Below are 27,405 nucleotides of genomic sequence, written 5' to 3' on the forward strand. Positions count from 1 at the left end.
AATTTTTCATCCCTATTAATCACCAAATTTTATTGTTAATCCTGATTTATTGCATGTTTGAAATTGCATTATTTGGCATTTTAAAAATACAAACTGTTACCCCCAATTTCCACATACTCCGTGTACACTGTTGTCCATCAGTTTCACTTGTTGTTCATCAACATTACGTCAAAACAGGTACTAAATGAACAACACACTTTATTCTTGTGATCTTGTAGTTCTCCTGTGACGTGTGGACAGCTGCTTATGGCTGCGCTCACGTTCTAGAAACGGACCCGGTGTGGCAGGGTTTGAGACGTCTGGCGAAGCCAAACCATGGCGCTGACGGATCGCAGAATGCAAGGAGTATGTGGATATGTAAAATCTGTCCTAATTTGTCCTCATGTGTGGGCTCACTCACTCTTCAAAATCGTGAAAGATTAAACTTTCAGTGAGTGCCAGGCTTAAGTAGCTCATGCTTATTCTGCTACAGCACACTGTAATGTAGTGGCTTTCAAACTTTCATTTTTCATTCAATTCCAGTGGGAAAGGCTTGAAATTAGGCCCTTAATCTTTTTTAGTTTGCTCTAATTTTCAGTCTTCCTTTTCGTCTTAATTTTGTCACTCAGGATACACAGAAAACATGATGTGAGCCATGCTTAATAGTTCATTTGATGATGCAAGAGGAGAAATAAGCTGAAATGAAGAACAGGGACAGATGTTTTATTGTTGATTTGTTTTATTAGGATCCCCATTACTGCCCATTTCATGGCAACTAGTCTTCCTGGGGTCCACTTTAAAATATTTACAACATAAAATTACACAATGAAATAACAACACAAATAACAATCAAGACAATTCAAACATTACAATTACATTCAAAATATTGCAAAGTGAAAGAACATGACAATTTTCAGCTTTCACAAGGTCATTTGCAGCAGCTCTTGGGTTACTGTCCTCTTAAATTTGTATTTGTTCTGAACTTTACATAATGAGACAGAGAGTCGATTCCAGGTAGATATTGCTCTGCAAAGTGTTGTGCGTTTCAGAGAATTTGTGGGAATGGACACAACAAATAGACACAGCAGTCGCTAGAGATCTAGGTCTCATAAAGAAATTGAGAAAATATACAGGCAACAGAGGAATAAGCATCCATGAAGTTAACAACATCCTCCTGGAAACACGTGCATTAACCAAGCACTGTTATCCATCAAGTGAAGAGAGGGACCAACGTCCCTTTAGATCTCAAAGAATGTGCTTCCAGTAATTGTAAAAGTGATTGTAATAGTTTGTAAATTAAATGATTCAGTCCATTTGTATGTCAGTTCTCCTTAAAGTTCTGTTTCAATATTCTTAAAAAAACAACTGATGTGTAGGAACTGAGTTTGGTGTGGTTTGGCACCCACCGTTGGTCGCTAAGTGCAACTGCACTGTCGTGAAACAGTACAGAGGATGCAACGTCAACAAAGACGTGAGAAGCAAAAGAACCAAATCAACAGACAAGGTTCAGTAATATGGCTGTGTTCCACACGGATATGACTACTAGTACCTTCAGCCAGTTCTTTGGCTATAACTGTTTGCATGTGGAAACATTATTGCTGTATAGCCCCTTCAGATGAACAATTTTGTTTTCAAGGGGGTCAGGGGGTCCATTCTCTGTTAAAAGTTATTGTTCCTGTAAGGTCCACTTTGAGACTTGTTTTTTTTTTTTCAATGGTAGAAAAGTGACATTCAAAGCGTTCAAAGTTACCTTAGTTCATAAGATCGTAAGGTTAACGCATCACAAAGGCTCATAATGATGTAAATCAATAGTAAGTAAAAGCAGCCAATTTTGACTATCCTCAGACAGGAAACTGGCTGAACACGCTTACAAACTGTTGTTGGGTTCATTTCAGTTCAAAACACGCTTTATGCAGCTTATTATTTTCATCAGAGCTCGGCTTGTGGTCCCCCTTAAATGTTAATAATGAGATGTAAATGTGCATCACTGATCTGACAATATACTGCGCTCAGGCACAAATGAGGGCACTTCTAAAAGCCTTTAATTCACTAAACACTTTAGTGGTGATTCAGTGTGTCTGTTAACTTAGAAAAATATATGTATATACAGTATTTGGGCCATTTGTCCCTTTCTTGAACTGGACAGCTCAGGAGAGACATGTTGGGAGGAGAGAGCAGGGGATGACAGGATGTCCAACATAACCACGAGACTACCGGCCTTTTAAAACCAGATAGTAGAGTAAAGAAATGTTGCATTGACCAACCCTATTGAAATGCATTTTTGCAACATGAATCTCTCTAATACGTTGAATATTTCCTTACTGTTTTTTTTTCTGGTATATCTCTATAGGAATATCTCCAGCCAAAAGTTCTGGTACTGTTGTGTTCTTAGTCACGTACAAGATAAATATGATGAATCATTCCAAGAGAATAAAAATGTAAACTACGAGTATATCCAGGCAGTTCTTCTGTAGAAACACAAATAACCTTTCTGGTTACATTAATACAGATGTATAAACGTGTTTTTGTTCTTCCTTTAACGACCAATATGAAAACCTTTGCTTTCAGGTATCTTGCATTCATTCTCTGCAGAGTAAAACTTCTGCTGGAGCTACGCGTCATACTGATGTAGATTCATAACGGCCGAACACACTGATCTCATGTGCCCTGTTTTACTTTAAATAAAGATATGGTGATACATAGAGAGACAAGGTTTATCCTTCTGCATTAGTTGTATTATCATTACTAAATAATATTATTAGCTCTTGATAACCTTTATAACAAGCCTCCACATTTTTCTGTGTAGGATTGCACTTCTATTTTTTAGAAACTCACTAATGACTCCATCATTATAAATCGTCAAATAACGGACTCCGTTCTGGATTTGTTTATACCACCACCACAAAAAAGAGAAGATGTTAAACACTCTTATGAATGTGAATTTTTTTTTCTTGTGCAATTTTTTTTTTTACATCAATGATTTTTGGTTGTTCTATGAGTCAAAGCTGTTCATCCTGAGGCTGTAAATAATTCCTGCAAATAGCTTTTTTTTTTAAACATGAAAAAAAATCACTTTAAATCCAGCTGGAGGAAATAAAAAAGGCAAGGGTTAAGGCACAGCTAGGATCGTAATGTGACTAAACATCCCTGTGCAAAAAAAACTCAACTCACTAATACTTCATAAATGCTCACTTTAAAGCCTTCCAAGTCTGGGCTGAGTGGAAAATCCTCTGACTAAAGCAAGCAAGCTCTATAGAAAAGTACTGTCCTCATCTTTTGTTCACCTTTCATCACTCCACTTTTCCCGTCTATCTGGAATACCATCTTTGTCGTGTTCGCTACAAGGCTGTTTTAAAGATTTAGCTTTTACCTGTGATGAAGTGAATTTTCTTTAAATAGATGTGACCCTAGTATGCTTTGGAACAGGTTAACCTGCGGTTCTCCATCAGATAAGAACACACTCTGGCAAAATGAGTACACATTATTTCTGAAGAGGTGAGGCAAGCCACAAAGCTGTTTTGTGGGCCATTCACATATATAGTATAGCCATATTAGCAACTTGACTTCCTCCATAAAAGTGGCTGTTAGAGGCAACATAAACCCCCAGTATGGTTGCCAATATCCCAACGTGGTCTCATTTACAGTGAAATACAGATTGTCGTTCTTCTTGGCGGTAAAGGGTACATTTTGACATATATTTGACACATCCCAGTGAGACAGCAATGTCCAGTGAATATTAATTACTTAATATAATAATTACTTTATATTTTTAGCCGATTGCTATTTAATGTTTACATTGTACAGAGAGTTAAAGTTAAATTCCTTGTTAAACATACCTGGCCAATAAAGCAGTTGCCTGCCTCACCTGTTGACAAGCAGCGCCACTGACTGAGCAGAGACAGTATATATAATGGATATGGTCTCAGTGACGTCTCCCATCAATTACTGAGGGGCACTTCTGAACCCTAATGCTTGAGGAACTTTATAGTACATCGTGTGTTTCAACCTCTGTTTATTAAATAAAGCCAAAGTGCTCAAATTTGCTGCCAGCCTCAAGTGTCCATTTGAGGCCACTGAATCAGTATTCACATCCATTATAAAAAAATATTTCTACGTTTTACAGGCTAGTTCAAACAACAAATTTGGGCTGAATACCTCATGTGTCAAACGGGCCAAATTATACAGGTGTATTTTTTTTGTCATCAAGAGGCAGGTGGCTGACCTGACTGCTAAGTAGAACCAGTCAGTAGGCTTCAGACCTGCCTCAGCTTCAGACATTTGCCTTGTAATTGGTTGACTGAAAGTTAGTTTGAGAGTTCCCATATGGTGACCTCCATTGACAGGTTTCAAAACCCCCCTTCATGAACAAACAAACTTGCATTAGAATAACTAGCATGAACTGAGGAGTGCTCCACCTCTCCAAAAAGACATTGAAACCCCTAATCAAAGAAGGAATTGAGTAAAGAAGACATTCTGACATTTGATTTCACTTCTTCCTATTTACCTGACCACAGGTAGAAGAATGATAGACCTGACCCCAGGTGAGGAGCCGCCGGCATGAGCTGACATCTTCCACTGAGACAGTCTAAGATTTAGAATGTATTTAGAGGTTAGAAACTTCACTGTTTGAGGGAAGACGTTATGTATCAAGTGCTGCCCTTTATCAGAAGCTCTTTTTGGCCTTTTGCTGTCAGAGGCAAGGGAAGAAATGGGGTCGCCCACTCTGCTTCTTCCAGACTCACGAGGAATGACAGGGAATGGGGAGGACCTGGAATGTGCATCTGTTTCTTGATTTTAAACGAAGGTTGTTTGTGACCTCAAGTAGGCACCTCGTTTTCTGGATTGATCATGGGATTGTAATAATTGACAGTTATGAATTAAGCACAAATGTTCAGAATTAGAATCTTTTTTTTTTGCCAAGTACATTGCATAATGATGAATTTGTCTTAGTGTATTGGTGTGAAAGGAAAAAAAAACAAGGCTAAAATAAGTAGCATGTACTTCAATAAAATAAAATGTGAGAAGCAATACTGAAATGTCAAATTTAGAGAATTAAAAAAAAAAAAAAAAAATATGTACAAAGGGTGCCTGAAAGAAAATACATTTAATGTCCAGTGAGCCTTAATGTAACGCATAAAGAAACAGTTTCAGCATCCATCCTCTGCTGTCCTTTCCTGATGAGGGAGGGGATGTTCAGCTCCCACTTGAAGTCATGGGCAATGGCGGTCCCCAGGTTGTGAAAAGACCCCACAGTCAACACTGTGGCGTCACCGATGTTGATGGGGCTGGGAAGGCTGCGTTTTTTCCTGAAGTCCACAACCATCTCCACTGTCTTTAGAGCTTTTAGCTCCTGGTTGTTTTCACTGCACCAGGTCACCAGATGGTCAGCCTCCCACCTGTAGGCAAACTCATCCCCACCAGAGGTGAGTCCAATGAGGGTGGTGTCGCCTGTAAACATGAGGAGCTTGACAGACTGGTGACTAGAGCTACAGCTGTTAGTGTAAAGGGAGAAAGAACACAGCCTTGAGGACTTTGTGTATCTTGATAAAAACTACACAGCGTGGTGCCATCTCGGTAGATTTTCTCGTTAATCTTCCAAAAATCTTGCAAATTATCACTCACTCGTTGTAAAAGAGCAACATCTGGTAAATGAAGCCAATGTGGAAGTGCAGAATAAATTGATCTTGGTCTTTTGGGTTCGGTTAGTGATTAAACTACGTTTCGTTGACTCTGATCACATCAAAAACGCTTCACCATGTGGATTCAATTATGTCTTATTTTCTTTCACATTGGACACAAACCTAGGCTTTCTGATTGAGCATCCTTTTTGTTCATCTTTTTATCACCCCTACCATTCACCCTAAGCTGTCTGTCTTACCATACACGTCTACAAAGAGCCTCTGCTCTCTGATAGTGATGCACAAAGTTTTGAATTTGCTCACTTTCTGCATGGGTTATAGGCTATTATAGTGTTTTTTGATGCATAGGTATGAATAGTTAAAAAGACCAGCTAGCTTCATAGTTTTATATGGCACATATCAAATGCATTCTCATATGTATACGAGAAACCTATCAGATCTGATCCCCTCCCTTAGTGGCTACACATTTGCCCCCTCCATATACATCAAGCCATACCTCCTTAATTACCCATACCTGCACTTCCCGCATTTTCCTCATATACCACCCACCTACATTATGCATTAAAAAACATTGCATTCAACCTCTAATGCACAAACAGCCCACATCACCAATTATAAATAAGCCATGGCGTGTTCATGTATTTCTGTAGTTCAACTGTACATGCACTCTTTACTCCAGAAAGCTGACTTAATAAATTGCCCAAACGTACAATATGTGTGCAAGTGTCTGAAAGCAAAGAGAGGCATTTATATGCATAATGTATTCTTGTGCATCTGTATTATCAGACTAAACATTTGCAGAATGTTTTCTCCTCTGTGTAAACTACAACTGGCTTGTTGGAACAGTCAGCACTCAAAAAATGACATGTTGATGACTAGCTAACAATATCCCTGCAAACTAAATAATCTCAAAGCCCGAATATGCTGTTGAGGCGTTTTCTCATTTAAGATCTTTTAATATTATACAATGAAATGTAAACATAAACCTCAGTAAATGATTTGGGATCGACGTTGGAGCTCATTCACAGATATCTTCAGAATTTTCATAAAATTTTTCTCAAGTTGTTCAGAAGATTTCTAAGAAGACCCTGTTCAATTCACAAACATGTTCTCAAATGCCTAAATGACAGAAGAAACGTGATCCGTTGTAAAGAGGTACTGCTGCAGCAGCAAACTTTTTTCTTAAGCAGTGTGAGTAATGGTTACACAGAAACATAAAAAAACACCGAGCTGTGGAAGTGTCGCCCACTTAGGGGAGGGGTTTCTGCCCTTTGTGATGTCATGTAGGGAAAATCTCAGCCTATTTGAGCAATTTACTGCAACTTGGAGCAGGCAGAAAACAGACAGGATGGACTTTTCTCATGAAGTCTGTAGACCGACCAGAGACACATTAAGTTAGAAAAACATGGTAAAGCAATTTTGCATAATATGTGACCTTTAAAAACACACTGATTTGTATGAACATAGACCTTTTTAGAAAGAATGTATTTAAGAAACTACCAAATGTAATGTAAATCCATGTAACATTTTCCACAAGCCAGTCAACACTTAAATGTGCGTAAAAGTACTCTTGAGTGTTCGTAAATTCTTCTCTTACCTAAAAACAAATCCTGCTGAAGAAAACATTGGTGAATCTCCTTGAAAACACATTTCTTTTAATGAACGGTTGGTTAATGAGTCCCATCTGGTAGAGCCACTGTAAATATATTTAATTAAAACACAGAGTTGTAGTCATACGGACAGATTTATGTGATGTTTCTACAGCCTCAGTGGAGATCCTATTGCATTTACTTATTACTTAAGTGTGTATGATGCCAATATTAACAGATAAATTTAAATTAACAAGACACATAAACTGCCTAATCCCTCATCAACCACAATCATTTATTATAACAAGCTATACTAATAAGATATGCAATTAAGGTAATTGGTGTTATTTAGAAGCCAGCACTATGTCACCACACTTATCTTTACATAAATCATAGCTGCTGTTAATACGAACCCTTCCTCTCAGAGGATAATGGTGTTCTCTGGAGTTTCAAGAAAAATTGTTTTGCCTCATTAATATGCAAATGTGAGCACATGTGCTGGAGAATCTAATGAAATCATCTCCTCGTATACAGCCAGCCAGCCTGCACACTGATTATGAATATTCTGCAGTTAACTGCTCACACAAAAATGAATTCACAGGATTGTGGCTTCACTGTGTAAAAGCAGATATGATTTTTTTTTAAGTTATTTATTTTCTTTACAGACTGTCTTTCTTTACTTTTTTCTTCCAAGTATCGTGATGAGTGTGAGGTTCGCTATTACTGCCCATGTACGGTACACATATGCCAGTATTTCACTATTTTCCATGGCAAGCACTGGGATAGTTATTTAATAAACACCTACCAAAAATCCGTCCTCAATGGAATATGATAATTGTGGCATCTTGGTGAAAATGTCTGGATTATTATGTTTTTTTGTTAACTAGTTTTGATTTGAAGTTTTCAAAATTCATCATTATACATGGAATTTCTCTTCCTTTAACAATGGCGTAAGGTACATGTCTACAGCATATACATGTTTTGTTTCAGTTTCAACATACAATACAATCTTCACAGTGAGTGCAGCCAAGCCCAAATGAATCCACTAAGCAACAATAACCAGTTTCCTTGCAACAAATTTTGAAATGATTCTTTGATGTGTTTAAGGAGCAATATGTATATACATATATGTATGGTACATATTGGAAACATGCAGAAGCTTTTAAGGTTTTTCTTTTAATGAGTCATACCTGAAAGGGTCTGCTCGTCTTCTTCTGTTGCTGCGACACCAACTTGTTTGACATTTGCCTGGCAAACTGAGGGTGTCCAAAACAGCTGTTTGTGGGCACTTTAAAACCACCTACATTCTCTGGTCCAAACAAATCCAGACCCTTTAAGACCAGACTCTAAACTTAGAAGGAGGACATACTGGCTGCTGTATTGTTGTCAGAGAAGCCAGCACTTCCTCTTTGAAACCCTACTGTTATTGTAAGTCTGAGTTGCTGCAAAATATGTTTTAAAGTCTGTCAGTTCTCGGTTGGGCCCTCTACTAGTAGTTGAAGTCCTTGTAGTCATGGTCCTTGCATTTGTAGTTTTAGTGGTTGTAGTTGTGGCAGTCCTAGTCCTTGTAGTAGTTGTTCTAGTAATAGTTATAGTAGTTGTAGTCCTTCTAGTCGTAGTAGTAATAGCAGGGTTTCTTTAAGCCAAGACCAGCAGCTGACTCTGTGTCAGTCGGGAAGATAAGACTCTTCTTGATTGTTCATGGTTTAAGATGTGTGTGTGTAGGTGTGCGGGGCTTCCTGGTTTGGGACAGTAGGTGGAGTCAGGAAGGCCATTAACACTACTCGGTACACCTGAGTCTATCAGGCCTTTGCGACTATTTAAGTGGCTTCCACTCTAACTTGTGTCTTACCTCTCTTCCTCCCAGGTCTCCATCAGCTGTTTTGCTTTATTTTGTGCATTACAACACTACACTCGTCCACACACTGCATTCATGACTGATTTACATGACTATGATTGTTTATACCTTAGTTTAACAATAAATAATTTGCCTTTAAACCTTGTTTTACGTGTGATACCCTTCTTTGGTTACCCACTTTCAGCCAGTTTGTGACAAAAACCTTGTTGAAATGTGTTGCATAAATATACTTGACTTCTGTCTCAACATGAGGCAGTGGCTCTCACTGGACATGGTGGGCATCTAATGCTGTAATTCTCATATTCTGGTTAATTTTTGTTCACACCAAATTGTTTATTTATACACTGCTCAAAAAAATAAAGGGAACAGTTAAACAACACAATGTCATTCCAAGTCAATCAGACTTGTGAAATCAAACTGTCCACTTAAGAAACAACACTGATTGACAATGAATTTCACATGCTGTTGTGCAAATGGAATAGACGATAGGTGGAAATTATAGGCAATTAGCAAGACACCCCCCAATAAAGTAGTGGTTCTGCAGGTGGTGACCCCAGACCACTTCTCAGTTCTGATGCTTTCTGGCTGATGTTTTGGTCACTTTTGAATGCTAGCGGTGCTTTCACTCTCGTGGTGGCATGAGACGGAGTTTACAACCCACACAAGTGGGTCAGGAAGTGCAGCTCATCCAGGATGGCACATCAATGCGAGCTGTGGCAGGAAGGTTTGCTGTGTCTGTCAGCATTGTGTCCAGACCATGGAGGCATCAGGAGACAGGCCAGTACATCAGGAGACGTGGAAGAGGCCGTAGGAGGGCAACAACCCAGCAGCAGGACCGCTACCGCCGCCTTTGTGCAAGGAGGGACAGGAGCACTGCCAGAGCCCTGCAAAATGATTACACAATTTACATATTAAGCAATACTACAGTTCTGTTGGGCAATGGGCCCATCAGAGAATAAACCTTCATAGAGGGAAATAAGGTGGACTCAATGAGGGTGGTATGAAGGCCCGACATCCACAGGTGGGGGTTGTGCCCAACACCGTGTGTTCCAGCCAATGTAAGCCTTTATAGTTTGTTTTGATATTAAGAGAGATGTTTGTTTGTTTGGTGAGTTATGTTGATTGTTTATTGAGTTTGTTATTATTATTACTTGGTGTATTGATGACATTTATAGGGCTAATTATTATTGTTTTATTTTATGTGCTATAATGACGTGGGGTATGACATAAACAGGGCGGCATATACCGACGTACCGACTTTTTGGTTTGGGGGATGGCCGGTGTGGGGTGGTGTATGGTTGTCACATTGTTTTTTGACCAGACGGTTTGAACCCTGAACTTTTTCATTCAGAGAAAATACAAGGATTATTCTAAAACCACTTTCTGCAACATTCTTTCAAATAAAACTGCAGATTTAAAAGGACTCAAAACTGTGGTGCGTCAACTTCTTCCATACTCCCATTGCGCTGGGCCTCCAAAGAACAAAATGGTCGTGACACCGTGCAAGACGTTTGGCATTTGCCAGAGAACACCAAGATTGGCAAATTCGCCACTGGCGTCCTGTGCTCTTCACAGATGAAAGCAGGTTCACACTGAGCACATGTGACAGATGTGACAGTCTGGCGACGCCATGGAGAAGGTTCTGCTGCCTGCAACATCCTCCAGAATGACCGGTTTGGCGGTGGGTCAGTAATGGTGTGGGGTGGCATTTCTTTGAGGGGCTGCACAGTCCTCCATGTGCAGGTAGCCTGACTGCCATTAGATACTGAGATTAGATTGTTAGACCCCCTGTGAGACCATATGCTGGTACGGTTGGCCTTGGGTTCCTCCTAATGCAAGACAATGCTGTGGCTGGAGTGTGTCAGCAGTCCCCCCCCCCCCCCCCCCTCCCCCCAGCCCTATCTCTATCAAAAAGGCATAATTTATGATTCAGATGGACGACCAATATGACAGACATATATTATCACACATATATCATCATCTTTGAAAAAACACATCTTAAATCTTTGGTGTAAGCCTGTCTTTGTAAAGAGCCACAATTCATTGTCTCAACAGGAGAGTGATGCTCAGAGCGTCAAGCAGTCAGAGGCCACTTTGTCGTTAATTTCATTACCTTGCTGGAAGAAATGGGAAAAAAAGTGAAAGAGGATAGAGAGAGAGGTGGATGTAGTTCAAGCATCTGAGTGCGCACAGAGATTCTTCTGTATTTCAATTTACTGCGTCTTGTACTGTTCCATGGTCTGCAGTTTAAATGGAGGGCTTTTATGATGCAAATGCAGGCAGGAGTGATAAATCTCTCTCCCTCTCTTATGCCTCTCCTGGGCACCCCTGATGCAAAAAGATGCTCTCTCTCTCTCTCTGTCTCTCTCTATCGCTCGCTTGCTTTGCTCTGCTCTCACTCGCACTCGCTTGAACTCTTCCTCACTTTCTCTCCGCTGCAGCATCGTGTTACACTCGCCCCCAGGCCAAATGAAAAATGAATCAGGCCCAGGTGATGCAGTTGAGTAGTGTATGGGAGGGGCAGATGGAGTGAGAGAGAGTTTTAGGGAGAGAGAGGGAACATGCAGAGCAAGAGACCCCAAAAAAGCAATGCTTTGACTTTCCTCAACTACTTCTGGGTCACCTTAATTTGGTAGAGGATCACACTCAGTCACTGACACGTGCATGTGTATTTACAAAAACTCTCACATACAGCCCGAAACAGAGAGACACACACAGGCAAATAGGAAAGCAAACACACACACACACACTCACGTACAATAACACACACATACAGGACACACCCACACACAAAGGAAAACAAACACATTAAAACAGCTTAAGTAGTTAAGATTTTTTGTAGTGTGATTATATTGATAATCCATCCATCCATTTTCTGCCGCTTATCCGGGGCCGGGTCGCGGGGGCAGCAGTCTAAGCAGAGACACCCAGACTTCCCTCACCCCAGACACCTCCTCCAGCTCTTCCGGTGGGACCCCGAGGCGTTCCCAAGCCAGACGAGAGACATAGTCTCTCCAGCGTGTCCCGGGTCTACCCCGAGGCCTCCTCCCGGAGGGACATGCCCGGAACACCTCCCTAGGGAGGCGTCCAGGGGGCATCCAGACCAGATGCCCGAACCACCTCAACTGACTCCTCTCGATGTGAAGGAGTAACGGCTCTACTCCGAGCTCCTCCCTGGTGACCGAGCTCCTCACCCTATCTCTAAGGGTGCGCCCAGCCACCCTACGGAGGAAGCCCATTTCGGCCGCTTGTATCCGAGATCCCGTTCTTTCAGTCATGACCCAAAGCTCATGACCATAGGTGAGGGTAGGAACGAAGATCGACCGGTAAATCGAGAGCTTCGCCTTTCGGCTTAGCTCCTTCTTCACCACGACGGCCAGTCCAGAGGCACTGTCCCCGACCTCCACGTGATGTTACAGAGACGTGTCAACCATGACAGCCCCTGCACATCCAGAGACTTAAGATACTCAGGGCGAATCTCATCCACCCCTGGAGCCTTGCCACCAAGGAGCTTGCCATCTACCTCGGTGACTTCGGCTTGGGTGATGGACGAGTCTACCTCTGAGAACTCAGCCTCTGCTTCCTCGGCGTGACGGTGGGATTGAGGAGATCCTCGAAGTATTCCTTCTACCGTCCGACTACATCCCCAGTTGAGGTCAGCAGCTCCCCACCTCCACTGTAAACAGTGTTGGTGAAGCACTGCTTCCCCCTCCTGAGGCGACGGACGGTTTGCCAGAATTTCCTTGAGGTCGACCGAAAGTCCTCCTCCATGGCCTCCCCGAACTCCTCCCAGGCCAGAGTTTTTGCCTCCACGACTGCCCGGGCTGCGGAACGCCTGGCCTGCCGGTACCCGTCAGCTGCCTCAGGAGTCCTATGCGCTAGCAACGCCCGATAGGACTCCTTCTTCAGCTTGACGGCCTCCCTTACCGGGTTCGGGGATTGCCACCACGACGTCAGAGCAGCGGCTTTGACAATGGAGGTGGAGAACATGGTCCACTCGGACTCAATGTCCCCAGCCTCCCCCGGGATCTGTGAAAAGCTCGTCCGGAGGTGGGAGTTGAAGACCTCGCTAACAGAGGGTTCAGCCAGATGTTCCCAGCAGACCCTCACTACACATTTGGGCCTGCCGAGTCTGACCGGCTTCCTCCCCTGCCAGCGCATCCAACTCACTACCAGGTGGTGATCAGTTGACAGCTCAGCCCCTCTCTTCACCCGAGTGTCCGAGACACACGGCCGAAGGTCAGATGACACGACCACAAAGTCTATCATCGACCTCCGGCCTATGGAGTCCTGGTGCCACGTGCACTTATGGACATCCCTGTGGTCGAACATGGTGTTTATTATGGACAAACTGTGACTAGCACAGAAGTCCAATAACAGAACACCACTCTGGTTCAGATCAGGGAGGCCGTTCATCCCAATCACCCCACTCCAGATCTCACTGTCGTTGCCCACGTGAGCATTGAAGTCCCCCAGTAGAACAATGGAGTCCCCAGTCGGAGCACTGTCCAGCACCCCTCCCAGGGACTCCAAGAATGCCGGGTACTCCACACTGCCGTTCGGGCCGTAGGCTGAGACGACAGTGAGAGACCTGTCCCCTACCCGAAGGCGCAGGAACACCTGGCGGCTGAGCTGTGGGGCGATGAGCAAGCCCACACCAGCCCGCCGCCTCTCACCGCGGGCAACTCCAGAGAAGTAGAGAGTCCAGCCCCTCTCGAGGAGCTGGGTTCCAGAGCCCAAGCAGTGCGTGGAGGTGAGCCCGACTATATCTAGCCAGTACCTCTCAACCTCCTGCACAAGCTCAGGCTCCTTCTCCTCCAGTGAGGTGACGTTCCACGTCCCAAACGCCAGAAGCTGCGTCCGGGGATCGGGTCGCCGAGGCCCCCGCCATATATTGATAATAATAATTGTAAATTTCCAGGTGTGATCAGGGTCTGTTTTAAAATCTGTCTATTCTCTGGAAATAAAATATTGTGATTTGAAGTTTGATCAGCTGTGGTGTCTAATCAGAGTGTTATCAATAATGGAACGTGTCTGTCAACAAACAGGCTTGCACTCATGTGTATCCTCTCGCATCAATTTCCCCGTTAAAATTTCCTTATACTATACTATAGATATACTAATAAAAAAGGTGCATTACATCTTTTCGTATAAAAAGGCAAAAAGTGCCACGAAGCCCCCCCGCCTCTATCCAGCAAACGATCCACAGTTCAGACCCTACCTTCCTTTAAAAAACATCAGTCACTGAAATTATCATATTTAAATTTGTTTATGTACAGGTTTGATCTCACGGTGAGAGGGGAGAAATAGAAATTAAAGTATCGATAAAAAGAGATCAAGAGACAAAACATTTAGCTAAATCCAAATACAATAATCATGCTTTACATATACATACACATAAACACACAATTTTGCACATTTATTATGTTATTAAATGTATTTTTTGTATTACTTGCATATTACTGGAGACAACTTGGATATTTAAAACGTGATATTTAACAGTGCTTCAATGAAAATCTGCTGACCCCCTCTGCTGTTTCTCCTCAGGGGGAGGTGGTGGATGTCCAATATGGGAGTGTGGATGACCTGCGGAGAGCCAAAGACAGCCTGAACCTCACCAACCAGATCGCTGCAGTCAAGCTTGGCCAAGCACCTCTGCTGTACAAGGTAAAATCAAATCAGCGCTGCCCTGCTCTCTGCCCTGCACTCACAGGACTCACACCTGGGATTGAATGTTGAACTTGTGATCCACAAGGACTAAAACCAGGAGTATAATTCTGCAACAGGAAGATAATTCACCCTGGAAGGAGATGTTTCTCATCCGAATGTGTGAAAGGCTTTTTCATGACAGGCTAACTGAGATTCAAAAATGTTGTCAGGTTTCTGTCTAAAAAAACCAAAAACAAATATTGGATAAAGACAGGTGCAGAATACTTTTTACTTGAGTTGATGTGTGCGCTTATGCAGGCTCCGTTGTGCTGCATCTGTAGTTTGGTAGCTAAAGAGGTGCCAGTCTGCTTCCTGAGCACTGCTGAGGTGCCCTTCAGCAAGGCACCAAACCCCAAAACTACTCAGGCGCACTTGCTGTGGGCAGTTCCCTCACTCTGAGCCCTCTCCATTATTGCATGTCCACAGGTCCTGTTCTTGTGTGAGAAGCATATCTCTCAATAACAGAGTGTGAACTGAATTTCCCCAGATGCCTCTAGAACAGGACTACAAGTCACCGAAACAAGATCGAAACGTTCAGTTTATTTTCAGAATCAAACATTCCGTTTTGACAGTTTAGAACAATGATGTTCTTTGTGTTTGTTGTTGTGTTTATAAGGTTTTTATACGGTCTAACACCACAAACATCCTATTAGCTGTACAGAGTGTAATCTATAATTACTACAGGAACTCCTTTGTCTCGACACTCCAGCTGTCCGGCTGTGCTGCTCTGGTCTGCACACTGACAACCGAGCCTGTTGGTGTTGATGGACGAGGGAGCACGGGGATATGCAATGCACACACATCTGGTGGAAGTACATTTATTTTAGCTGGCCTCCCTGGGTGCAGTGAGAGAAATGTACACGAGGGCCAACATTGCAAAAAAAGGAACAATTCCAAGTACAATATTTGCAACACAAAGTAAGCACTCCACATGGACAAAAAAACTAGAGCATTTAAAAATGAACCTGCAGCTGTTAACTTCTCTGTAACCAAAACTAAGATCTTTGTCTTTTCTGACAGCCGAGACACACTATATGGATTGCAGCCACCCACCAGTGTGAAGATAATAAACAATTATCAGGCCTACAGTATACCCTGGGATAAAGACCTGTGATTTTAAGGAAGCATATCACTGCCTTGGTTCTCTCTTTTGTAAATCGTCAATTTGTGATATTTTTCTGAGAGAGAAGGTATTAGCACCAAGTTTTTTTTGTCCACTAAATAACTCCCTCCTCAGAACCAGACAACCCTTCAAGTAACATGTTTTAAATCAGAAGCCCCCCCAAGGGGTGTTATATATTACATTTTTAACAAAAACAAAGGATTTGAGCCCTTTAAGCTCATATGTTTTAACAACAATTAACAATTAAGATCAACAATTTCAATATTTTAATGAACATGTTATTGAACAACCCAGCAATGTTTTTGTGAAAATATTGTGAAAACAAACATTCATCAAGCTATTCAAATCATATGACCCTGACTGAGGGCCAGAATCACCTCTTTACTACACCTCTGTTTGGCACCTTTGACTATGAAACATAAGTTAAGGAGGACAATGTCATGAATTACTGAGAGATTAAAAAACACTGGCAGAGAGGGACAAGTTATACGTATGTGTCGGTATCTTTGTCAGCATGTGTGTTGGTGTGTGCGCTGCTTGCTCCGTCACTGGTTTATCTTCATAAACTTGCATTTATATACACTGTATAGCTTACGGCCCTTTAAAGAAACCAAAATACATTGTGGAGGGATTTTTCAACTGAATAAATAAATATTGTATAAGGTCGCTTATGCATTACACCTTCTTTATATTAGTTCTCATTTGCATAATTGTGTAATAGTTGTCTCTTAAGTTCCACTTCTTCACTGAAAGCATTGTCAGCATTAAAAAAATAAAAAGAATTAACAATTTGATTATGCATAATCAGCATTTAGGAAACAAGTTGGAAATAAAGATACATTCTGCAAAGTCAGAAGACACAACCACACCCCAAGAAAACAGAAAGAAATGGAGAAATACATGTTTAACTCACATGACACAAAGCATACAGAAAGATAAGAAAACAAAACAGTGGAAACTTGTCCAGATGACTCTATAGAATATGCCATATTACAATGTTGGTAGTGGGAAAATGTCAACACATCCAAAAACAGACTCCAAGCCTATCACCCCCCAAAAACATATTCCCCCTTAAAGAAAATAAAACTGGTGCTGGACTGGGTATATTTTTAAACTGAATGACACCTTATATTACAAGGTCACTCATGCGTTGAACCGACAACCTCTGGTTCCCAACCTAAGTCCCTTCAGACCGAGGTGCTGCTGCCAAGCACATGAAAACAACACATTGGAAATGCAGACAGTTTCTACAAATTCAGAAAACACAACCAAACCCCCAGCAAACAAAGGCGACGGGAAGAAAAAAAATGGAGAAACACACTTCCAATTCAGATGACACAAAAAAATAAATACAGAATGATAAGCAGATTCAGCAGCAGAAAACCTCACAGTGGAGGAGTATTCAGACCATGCTGGGATTGAATTACTCATGCACACGTTATAATCCACTCAGCAGTGGTAAATGTAAAGACAACCAAACAGTTAAAAAAAATGTACCGTACTTAAAACCTCTTGTCCTAAAAAATAAAATTTAGTGCACCTCCATTCAGGAAAAAAAAATATCAATGATTAGTTTGATATTAACCTATTACCATTAAATTTAGGTGAAGGAGTCATGAAATGCTTCATTGTTATCAGGCCCTGTGTAGAATAAGAAATGTATGATTACAGAGTTTACAAACAAAGAGTGAGTTTGAAATATTTCACAGAAATGATGTTGCTGCTGACAGTTCAGAACAGTTCATGGACAGAGCCCAGCAGTGTCTGAACTAGCAATGCACTGAGATTGTTTTCTCTGTGCAGCAATGCTTTTTTTCCCCCCCATTCATTTATTTTTTAGACAATTAGGCTTTGGTAGTGATCAAAGCAACCCATACTCAACATCCACCTGGCGGCTTTCTCAGGATTGTCTTACACAACCTCCATCTGCATGTGTTTTGCTCTTTAAAGTTGAAAGCTCTGGTAAGAGCTGCTAAAATGACCCTTCCCTTGATTGTGATTCAACAGAAGTTCAACATTTCCGTGTTTCAAAAAATCATTGCTGTGAATGAAGAACGCAAATTACATAACTGGATTATTCTGCTGTTTCCTTTGCCTTCTACTTTGAACATTGCTCTACCTCTGAATGCCAGCTTAGTGAGAAACGACAGGCTAACGAGGTTGCCCAAAAAAATGAGATGGGATGTTAAAAGAGGGGTCAACATACTGCATATTGATGCAGTTAGACTTTTTAAAATCCATTAAATCACGCTGCACCTCCTGCCACATGGGACCCTTCCAGCAACAGTCTGCTGACCCATTTTTCCTCCTCGCCCACAGTTTGTGACAAATTTGATCAGGTGTGCTTCATAATGTCTCTGTGTGTCAGCAGCTGAAAGAAATGGTCGTCCTTTACAGAGAAATGGGAAAGAATGATTGATGAGCCTTGTACTCGCACTAATGAGTGTGTGACGGTGACTGCAGGCCCAATGTTACACATACAGCTGGATTGAAGTACACACAAGGAGCACATGTTTGGAGCATATTAGTGTAATTCGATTGGTTATAGTGCTGCAGTCTTCCATCTTCCAGTGACCACAAGGTCACGATTGCATTTGTTAGCGTAAGACAACTTTTTAAAGTTCTCAGTCTCGTTTTGGAATTGGAAGCATTTTTATTTTGCCTTGTCTCAGTCTGAGAATGGGCGGACTCAAAACCAGGCTATTTTTCCACATTTATTAAGGGGATTAGAAGTATAATGCCAATTTATAAAACAAAACATAACTTGAATATATTAATAATTTTACGCCCCAACTGTCCCGGTAATACGGTCTAATGAAGTGACATGCCTGCTGCACACAAGATGAGGATTTCTTTGTGATATTTATGGTCTTGTTTTCAATGTTGCCCTGCCTTGGTTACGGTCTTGATCTTGACTCAGTCTCGACCCCTAAATGTCTTGGCCTTGCCTTGGACTCGGAGCACTCTGGTCTTAGTCTGGGTTAGCTTGGACTTGACTAAAACACTATAAAGTGGGTTCAGTACTTCAGTCATTTGTATGACCATGTAACGTTCTGGATGACTGTATTATGCCGAGGTTAGGCATGTTTTGACATGTTTTAAGCAGGATTTTATCCAGGTTCAGCAAAGGGAAAGATTTGAAAACAGGAACTTTCGCACTCTCTGAGGCCACACCGTGCAGCCCCCTCTAGCTTCTTTTACACTTTTACAACAACTTCATTAGAAGCAGCATGGTCAAATTATAGCCTGATAAATGTGATCATTAACGAGTACATAAAAATGCTTTTTTTTCACCATATTTCCCAGGCATTCCCCAAAATAAGACCATATGTATACAAGAGGGGAGGTTCATGAAAATAGAAACACCCAACTGCCCTCTTGGGAAAAAAAAAATCTGATGAAAGTGTAACCCACATGAATATGGAGTTACTAAATGGACATATCTCAGATAGAGGTGTAATCTCACACCAGAACAGTGGGTGGCGCAACCACTCTCTAACTCTCTGTTAGCGCGCACTCTCAAGGTCTCTTCCTTTTTGGCTGAGACGTCGTCCTGAAAGGTCGTTCCGAACAAGGTTAAGACTTCCCGGACGTGATTTGTGTGTGTGAGAGAGTGAAGCTGAGGAGCCGCATCTTTCTTGTTGGTCCCCTCGTGAGCTCCGATTGGTTTTTTATTTGATCATAGATCTGGACTGGATCGTTCAGAATCTGAACCTTTGTGGGTTCAGTGGCGAGCTAACCCAAGAGACATCGACTGTGGACGGACCAGAACCCCGGTGTGGCCAGCCGTGGGTCCGCCCTCAGAGGACATCAGGACCATCCATTCATTTCATTCATTCAGGAACCAGATAAGAACTAACACATTCAAACTACCCGGGTAGTGTTAGGGACATTTACATAGTGTGCACACAACAAGTCGAGGAAAATCTCCTTTCTCTTAAAGGAGAACTGCAGCAAAAGGAAACCAAACTTGGACCGTCTGTTTTTCTTTGTTTTATTTATTTTAGTGAAGATTCTTTTGATACTTTGGAAGAGTGTATTTTGTATGGTGATATCTTTTGTTCATCCACTTGCATTGCCATATGTTTGTTGCTGAGGCAATAAAGGTGGTCACTGTTCACTTCCACGTTTACTCTCTCCTAGTGAGTCAATTAAGTAATTCCAGGTATCTTTTCCCGAACCTAGATGAATGTTAGCGCTCTTAAGTTTAGTTATCAGTGTGGTAAGGCTAGAGGGCGCTACATAAAACTTGGCGAGCCAGCCAGGAGAAGTCTAAATCCTTGGTAGCGTGAAGGTTGAACAGTCTGACATTTTTATTGCACTCCATCTGTGAACACTGGTATCATCCAAATATGGATACAGTTACATCTGAAAATGTTAAGGTGCCAAATTCTCTTCTAGTAAGTGGCATGGGTAATAGTAAAGCAGATGCTGAAGTTCTTGAGCATTTGGGACAGTATGGTAAAATTGGAAGAGTAATTGAGATTACTAGCACTGAAGCTAAGTTCGAAGATGCAGCCATAGTGGAATATGAATCCGGTGGAGCTGTTGAGTTTATTCAGGATAGCTTACCTTGCGACAGACCTACCAGCATTCCAAATGTTATCCACCACATTCAGCTTCTGTCTGAACTATACACTGCTGACAGAGGTTCTACCTTAACTCAGACTTACTTAAATGAACTGAAGGATGTTGCTAAATTAAGTGGGGCAGATTTCGAGAAAGTTTTGATAGACGAGTTAGCTAGAATTCAAGCGTCTACCCAACCTAAGACGACTGAACCAGACACATCAAAGAATCCGGTATCTCAGCATACCAGTTCCCCACCCGCAACTGATCCAGCAGTTAATGGAAGTCCCCTGAGGATAGCTACAGACTTGATCCACTCCCATGAACGTGACTCACTTCTACTCGATGCAGGTGCAGAGGCATCATCCCTTCAAAGGAAACAGCCCCTGTACTTACCTTCTGAGCACCTAACCACTCCAGAGGTGCAAAAAGTAGTAGTCGAGCATGTGATTAAGAATAGTGACTTGCCTTCTCATTTTCATGGCAATACCAGACTCAGACCCTTCTCAGGGAAAATCCCCTGTCCACCTTCAGAGTCTGATTATGACACATGGCGCAGCAATGTTGAGTTCTACCTCGCAGACCCTGCCATGTCTGACAAACATACAACCAGGAAAATGGTTGATGGCCTTCTTCCACCTGCTGCCACTATAGTCAAGCATCTTGGGCCCAACTCTTCTCCTCATGAATATCTTGTTCTTCTTGACTCTGCTTATGGTATTATTGAAGATGGAGATGAACTTTTTGCAAAGTTTCTAAACATGAACCAAGACTCTGGTGAAAAGCCCTCTGGATATCTGCAACGCTTGCAGACGATCCTGAGTAAAGTCGTCAAACGAGGCGGCCTGGCTGCTCATGATTCAGATCGCCAACTGCTTAAGCAATTCTGCAGAGGCTGCTGGAACAATGGTTTAATTACCAGTCTCCAGCTTGAGCAAAAGAAAAACGATCCATCCTCCTTTGCTGAATTACTGCTCTCGATACGTTCTGAAGAGGACAGGCAAGCTGCTAAGTCCAGTCGAATGAAACAGCACTTTGGGATTACCAAAACAAAAGCCCAGTCAAATTCCCTCTCAGTGGAAGAATGTGTCCCCAAAATTGATGCAGCAACGCCTGCTTCCCATAACACACAAAAACTAGAAAAGCAAATGGCTCAATTACAAGCCCAAATAGCTTCTCTTAAGGCCTCCTTAAGTTCAAGCCAGGTGTCTGCTAAACCAAGTAAGAAAGCAAAGGCTAAACTCAAAACTCCTCCTGTAGAAGAAACGTTGTCCCCTACAGAGCTGAAACTCACAAAGAAACCCCGCCCATGGTATTGTTTCAAGTGTGGAGAGGATGGCCACATTGTGCCTTCCTGCAGCAATGAGGCAAACCCTGAGCTAGTTGAAAGGAAGCGCAAAGAGTTTAAACAAAGACAAGCAACATGGGAGGAAAGTTTAAACTGAATGCAGTTCCTGACGAGGGACTACCAGGAACTGGAACTGAAACTAAATGTCCCAAATCAAAAACTAAGACAAAAGTAAAGGCAAATCCTAAGACTAGAGCATTAATTCAATCCAACAATGTAGAACACCAAATTCAACTACCTAAAAAACTTGTAGGACAGAAATGTACAGCTAATGTTGGTGTGTCAGGAGTCAACACAGCATGTCTCCTTGACTCTGGGTCCCAAGTGACCACAGTAACTCACTCTTTCTATAACAGCCATCTGTCAGAGCACCCCATACAACCGCTTGATACCCTCGAGGTTGAAGGTGCTAATGGGCAGAATGTCCCATATTTAGGCTATGTCCCCATCAATCTCAAGTTTCCAAAAGAATTTGTCAAGACTGAGCCCGAAGTTTCTGCTTTAGCCTTAGTAGTCCCAGACCGGCGCAGTACCTGTAACTTACCTGTACTAATTGGGACAAACGCACTCGATCTCTTGTATGAAGAGTACTGTAGTGACAAAAACCCAAACGAGCTGTCCTCTGCTTATGGCTACAGGCAGATCATCCGTGTACTCAAGCTCAGGAACACATTGAATTCTATAGGAAAAGTAGGTTTAGCAACTCTCAAAGGCAAAGTGCAGCAAGTAATACCTGCGCAAGAGAGAGTCTGCCTTGAAAGCTACGTCAGAGCTGACACCACCAGCGAGTGTGCAATCGTTGAACAGCCTGAATCCTCTACCTTGCCTGGTGGAGTGTTTGTGGAGTGCTGCCTCGTCACCTTGCCCAAGCAGCGGCCTCACAAATTATCTGTGTGGGTGAGAAATGAAAATGACCATGATGTTACACTTCCGTCAAACTGTGTCATTGCTGAGCTCCATACTCCTGACGAGATCTATGACCACTCACCAGATCCAAACAAAAACACTGACACAGTGAAGTGTTGTTCTGCCACTCCTCAACCAGTCAATGAACCTGCCACGTCCAATCTCAAATTTGACTTTAGCGATTCCCCCCTCTCTAACGAGTGGAAGGACAGAATAACACAAAGTCTAACTGAGTATGGCGACGTGTTCGCACAAAGTGACTTAGATTTTGGACATGCAACTAAAGTAAAGCATCACATCAAGCTAAAAGACGAAACACCATTCAAGCAAAGGTCCCGACCGATCCACCCAAACGACTATGAAGCAGTGAGAAAACACCTACAAACGCTCCTTGATGCAGGAGTGATTCGGGAATCAGAATCCCCTTACGCTTCACCAATTGTAGTGGTTCGCAAAAAGAATGGAGAAGTCCGTCTTTGCATTGATTATCGCAAATTGAACGCACTAACAATCCGTTGACGTACATCCTGAAGTCAGCAAAACTCGACGCCGCCAGTTATCGGTGGCTGGCTGCTCTCTCCACCTTTGACTTTCACATCAAGTATCGTGCTGGAAAGAGCAACCAAGATGCAGATGGTCTCTCCCGACGGCCTCAAGATACTCTGGCCGACAACCAAGCTTCTCTCGAGGAAAGGGAGCGAATTAAACAATTCACCTCGCACCATCTCTCTTCCTTCCCTGACCAGCAGGACCTACCAGCTGACACAATTACTGCCTTGTGTCAACGCCATCTCTTAGGTAAGGGTGACAACCACATACCTTCCATCACCATTGTGGAATCACTTGCTATTCACTCTGATGCAGTGCCAGACACCTATGTAGATGAGGGAGTCCTAGGTTTTTCCACCATACCAACCTGCAGCCCAGCAGAACTCCAACAACATCAAAGGTCTGACCCCGTCATTGGACAGGTTCTCAAGGTCTTGGAAGCTGGAGGTGAAGTCAAACCCAACCTCACGTCTGACTCCGATGAGCTCAAGCTGATGTTCAAAGAGTGGAAAAAGTTGGAGGTGAAGGATGGCCTCCTGTACAGAACTCGTTGGTCAGGAGAGGATGTGACGTACCAGTTTGTTGCCCCCAAGTCCCTTAGACCCACCATTCTCACGTGCCTGCATGAAGATATGGGGCATATGGGTTTGGAAAGAACCCTGGACTTGGTGAGAGCAAGGTTTTACTGGCCAAAAATGGCTGGAGACGTGGAGAAAAAGATCAAGTCATGCGGACGTTGTGTTAGGAGAAAAACGCAGCCGGAGAAATCAGCACCCCTTGTGAACATCCAGACAACTCGACCCATGGAACTGGTTTGCATAGACTACTTATCCCTAGAGCCTGACAGTCACAACACCAAAGACATCTTGGTAATAACCGATCATTTTACCAAGTACGCTGTTGCCATACCAACAAAAGATCAGAAAGCCACAACAGTTGCAAAGACTCTGTGGGAACAGTTCTTAGTGCACTACGGGTTTCCAGAACGGTTGCTAAGTGATCAGGGCAGGGATTTTGAATCTCAACTCATCAAAGAACTCTGCGCCCTTGCAGGTATCACTAAGGTGCGCACAAGTCCCTATCACCCAAGAGGAAACCCTGTAGAGCGGTTTAACCGCACACTTTTAGGCATGTTGGGAACCTTAAAAGACAAAGAGAAAGGCCACTGGCGAGACTATGTAAAACCTCTAACCCATGCCTATAATTGCACCAAGAACGACGTCACTGGGTTTAGCCCATACGAATTGATGTTTGGTCGCCAACCTAGGTTGCCAGTGGACATCGCGTTCCGTCTACCTGTAAAAGATGGCTCTCCTAAATCTCACTCCCAGTACGTCAAAAATCTGAAAGCACGCCTCGAGGAGAGTTATCAGATTGCCACCGGAAATTCACAAAAGGTTGCTGATCGGAACAAACGCCGTTTTGACAAAAAAGTGAGAGAGTCAACACTAGAACCAGGTGATCAAGTTCTAGTGCGGAACCTGCGGCTGCGGAGCAAACACAAGCTTGCGGATAAGTGGGAGTCAACTGTGTACAAAGTTCTGGAAAGGATGGGAGACCTACCTGTGTATAAAGTACAGCCTACCAACGGAGATGGACCCATCCGAACTCTACATAGGGATCTCCTACTCCCTTGCGGTGACCTGTCAGAAGTGGAGGAAACTGAACCAGCCAGACCCAAGGTCCGCAGGCCGAGAACCAGACAGAGTCACCCTCAACTCTTAGAGGAACACTCAGAGTCTGAGGACGATTCACCTTTCTATCCCTCTGTTATTCCTGAGGAAAGGTTCATCCAAGTTTGTGAAATTCCAAGGAGACACCGAACAACTGTAACTCGAGCAGTAGAGGATAGACACTTACCATCCATACCAGCAAACCCTGCTGTATCCCATCCCCAGGATGAGCCCAATGACAGCAGCCTTCCTGCTGAACCTGTTGGAACACTTCCTGAGGTGGTTGAAAGTGAGGAGCTGGGGGTCATGGGTGAGCAAACCCCTACTGGAAAAGACATCACGCAACCGGATATGACAAATGAGAATGAAATTGAGACAAATGAGAATGAAATGGATAAGTCAGATGAAAACCAACCGGACATGACAAATGAAACTCCAGCTCTTGCTGATGAAGGAAAGGATGAGTCTTCTGGTGATATGGAGGATCCTGCAGATGGAGAAACAAATGACTCCACGCGGAGGTCAGAAAGATCACGACAACCCCCTGACCGCTTTCACTACGTTCAGTTGGGAAAACCCTTAATCTCTTTTGCACAGAGTCTCTTACAAAGCTTTAACCAAGCTCTTGACACAATAGGTAGCTATGATAGTTCACCTATGAACCACATAACAGCATGAAGAGACTCATGCACATTCAGGAGGGGAGGGTGTAACCCACATGAATATGGAGTTACTAAATGGACATATCTCAGATAGAGGTGTAATCTCACACCAGAACAGTGGGTGGCGCAACCACTCTCTAACTCTCTGTTAGCGCGCACTCTCAAGGTCTCTTCCTTTTTGGCTGAGACGTCGTCCTGAAAGGTCGTTCCGAACAAGGTTAAGACTTCCCGGACGTGATTTGTGTGTGTGAGAGAGTGAAGCTGAGGAGCCGCATCTTTCTTGTTGGTCCCCTCGTGAGCTCCGATTGGTTTTTTATTTGATCATAGATCTGGACTGGATCGTTCAGAATCTGAACCTTTGTGGGTTCAGTGGCGAGCTAACCCAAGAGACATCGACTGTGGACGGACCAGAACCCCGGTGTGGCCAGCCGTGGGTCCGCCCTCAGAGGACATCAGGACCATCCATTCATTTCATTCATTCAGGAACCAGATAAGAACTAACACATTCAAACTACCCGGGTAGTGTTAGGGACATTTACATAGTGTGCACACAACAAGTCGAGGAAAATCTCCTTTCTCTTAAAGGAGAACTGCAGCAAAAGGAAACCAAACTTGGACCGTCTGTTTTTCTTTGTTTTATTTATTTTAGTGAAGATTCTTTTGATACTTTGGAAGAGTGTATTTTGTATGGTGATATCTTTTGTTCATCCACTTGCATTGCCATATGTTTGTTGCTGAGGCAATAAAGGTGGTCACTGTTCACTTCCACGTTTACTCTCTCCTAGTGAGTCAATTAAGTAATTCCAGGTATCTTTTCCCGAACCTAGATGAATGTTAGCGCTCTTAAGTTTAGTTATCAGTGTGGTAAGGCTAGAGGGCGCTACAAAAGGTCTTCTTATACTTCAAGAAATGGAGTCAGACATGTTTTATCCTTGCCATATGAATGTAAGCCATGTTTGTTTGTATGCAATCCTTTTTTTTTTTTAAGTTAAACTATATGCTGATGTATTCCATACTTTAGTTTGTGTAGACTACTCTGCACACTTTACATTACAGTGTGTTGTATGCGTGCATGCAAGTGTTGCATAGAAACCTTTGCATCAAGGTGTTTCTTTAATGTGTGGTGGTTGGGATTTTGTGTGCTTTTGGTTTGCCTTCATAAGGAAGTACTTGAGTGTGGTTCTGTGTATGCTTGCGAGCACTGTCCCTGTTTTTCCAGTGAAGGACAGAGTTGTGATGAGAAGAGAATGACCGTGGCTCGTGTCACATATTCAATAAAATAGTCATCTACACTCATAAAAGACAAGGACGCTACATCTCCCATGGACAACAATGAAATACCGCACTGCACAATGCAGCTGCAGCAGCAGCACAATTCCCCCTAGCCAGCAACTGATTGTGATTATACCAGTGATGCTGAATACATGCAGTAACACAGAGTTTGTATTTGTATATCCAGTCACATGGAGAACTATGTCAGAAAGATAATACAAAAGACGTCATGTTCAGAAAAAAAAAATTAAAGCTGAAAAAAATTCATAGCACATCTTTTGGTCATCACAGTTCTTAATGATGTCTTGTGCTATGTCCAAGACATGCACTCACATCAAGCAGTATATAACACTTCAAAGTTTCTCCAAAGCCGAGCCTCGACTATACATTTGTTGATATGTTGTCTGTCTTTTACGTTAGCTTACACTCTACCCACTGAATGATCAACCAACCAAAGCGGTTTTGGACAGAGGTTGAAGCCAGATCTGTTTGGTTTAGTTGTTTCACATGTGCGGCTCAAATACAAAAG

The 27,405-nt window shown here is 42.7% G+C and overlaps 1 protein-coding gene across 1 annotated transcript in view; it reads left to right on the top strand.

The window, feature by feature from the left end:
* Window positions 1–27,405, top strand: part of naaladl2 (N-acetylated alpha-linked acidic dipeptidase like 2) — a 539,711-nt gene that overhangs the window by 270,009 nt on the left and 242,297 nt on the right. Inside the window, exon 7 of the mRNA XM_079350063.1 lies at window positions 14,613–14,732. Within this exon, the coding sequence (XP_079206189.1) occupies window positions 14,613–14,732 (120 nt within the window). The remainder of the gene's footprint in view (window positions 1–14,612; window positions 14,733–27,405) is intronic.

Source organism: Symphodus melops, assembly GCF_947650265.1.
Source record: "Symphodus melops genome assembly, chromosome: 8".
Taxonomy (NCBI): domain Eukaryota; kingdom Metazoa; phylum Chordata; class Actinopteri; order Labriformes; family Labridae; genus Symphodus; species Symphodus melops.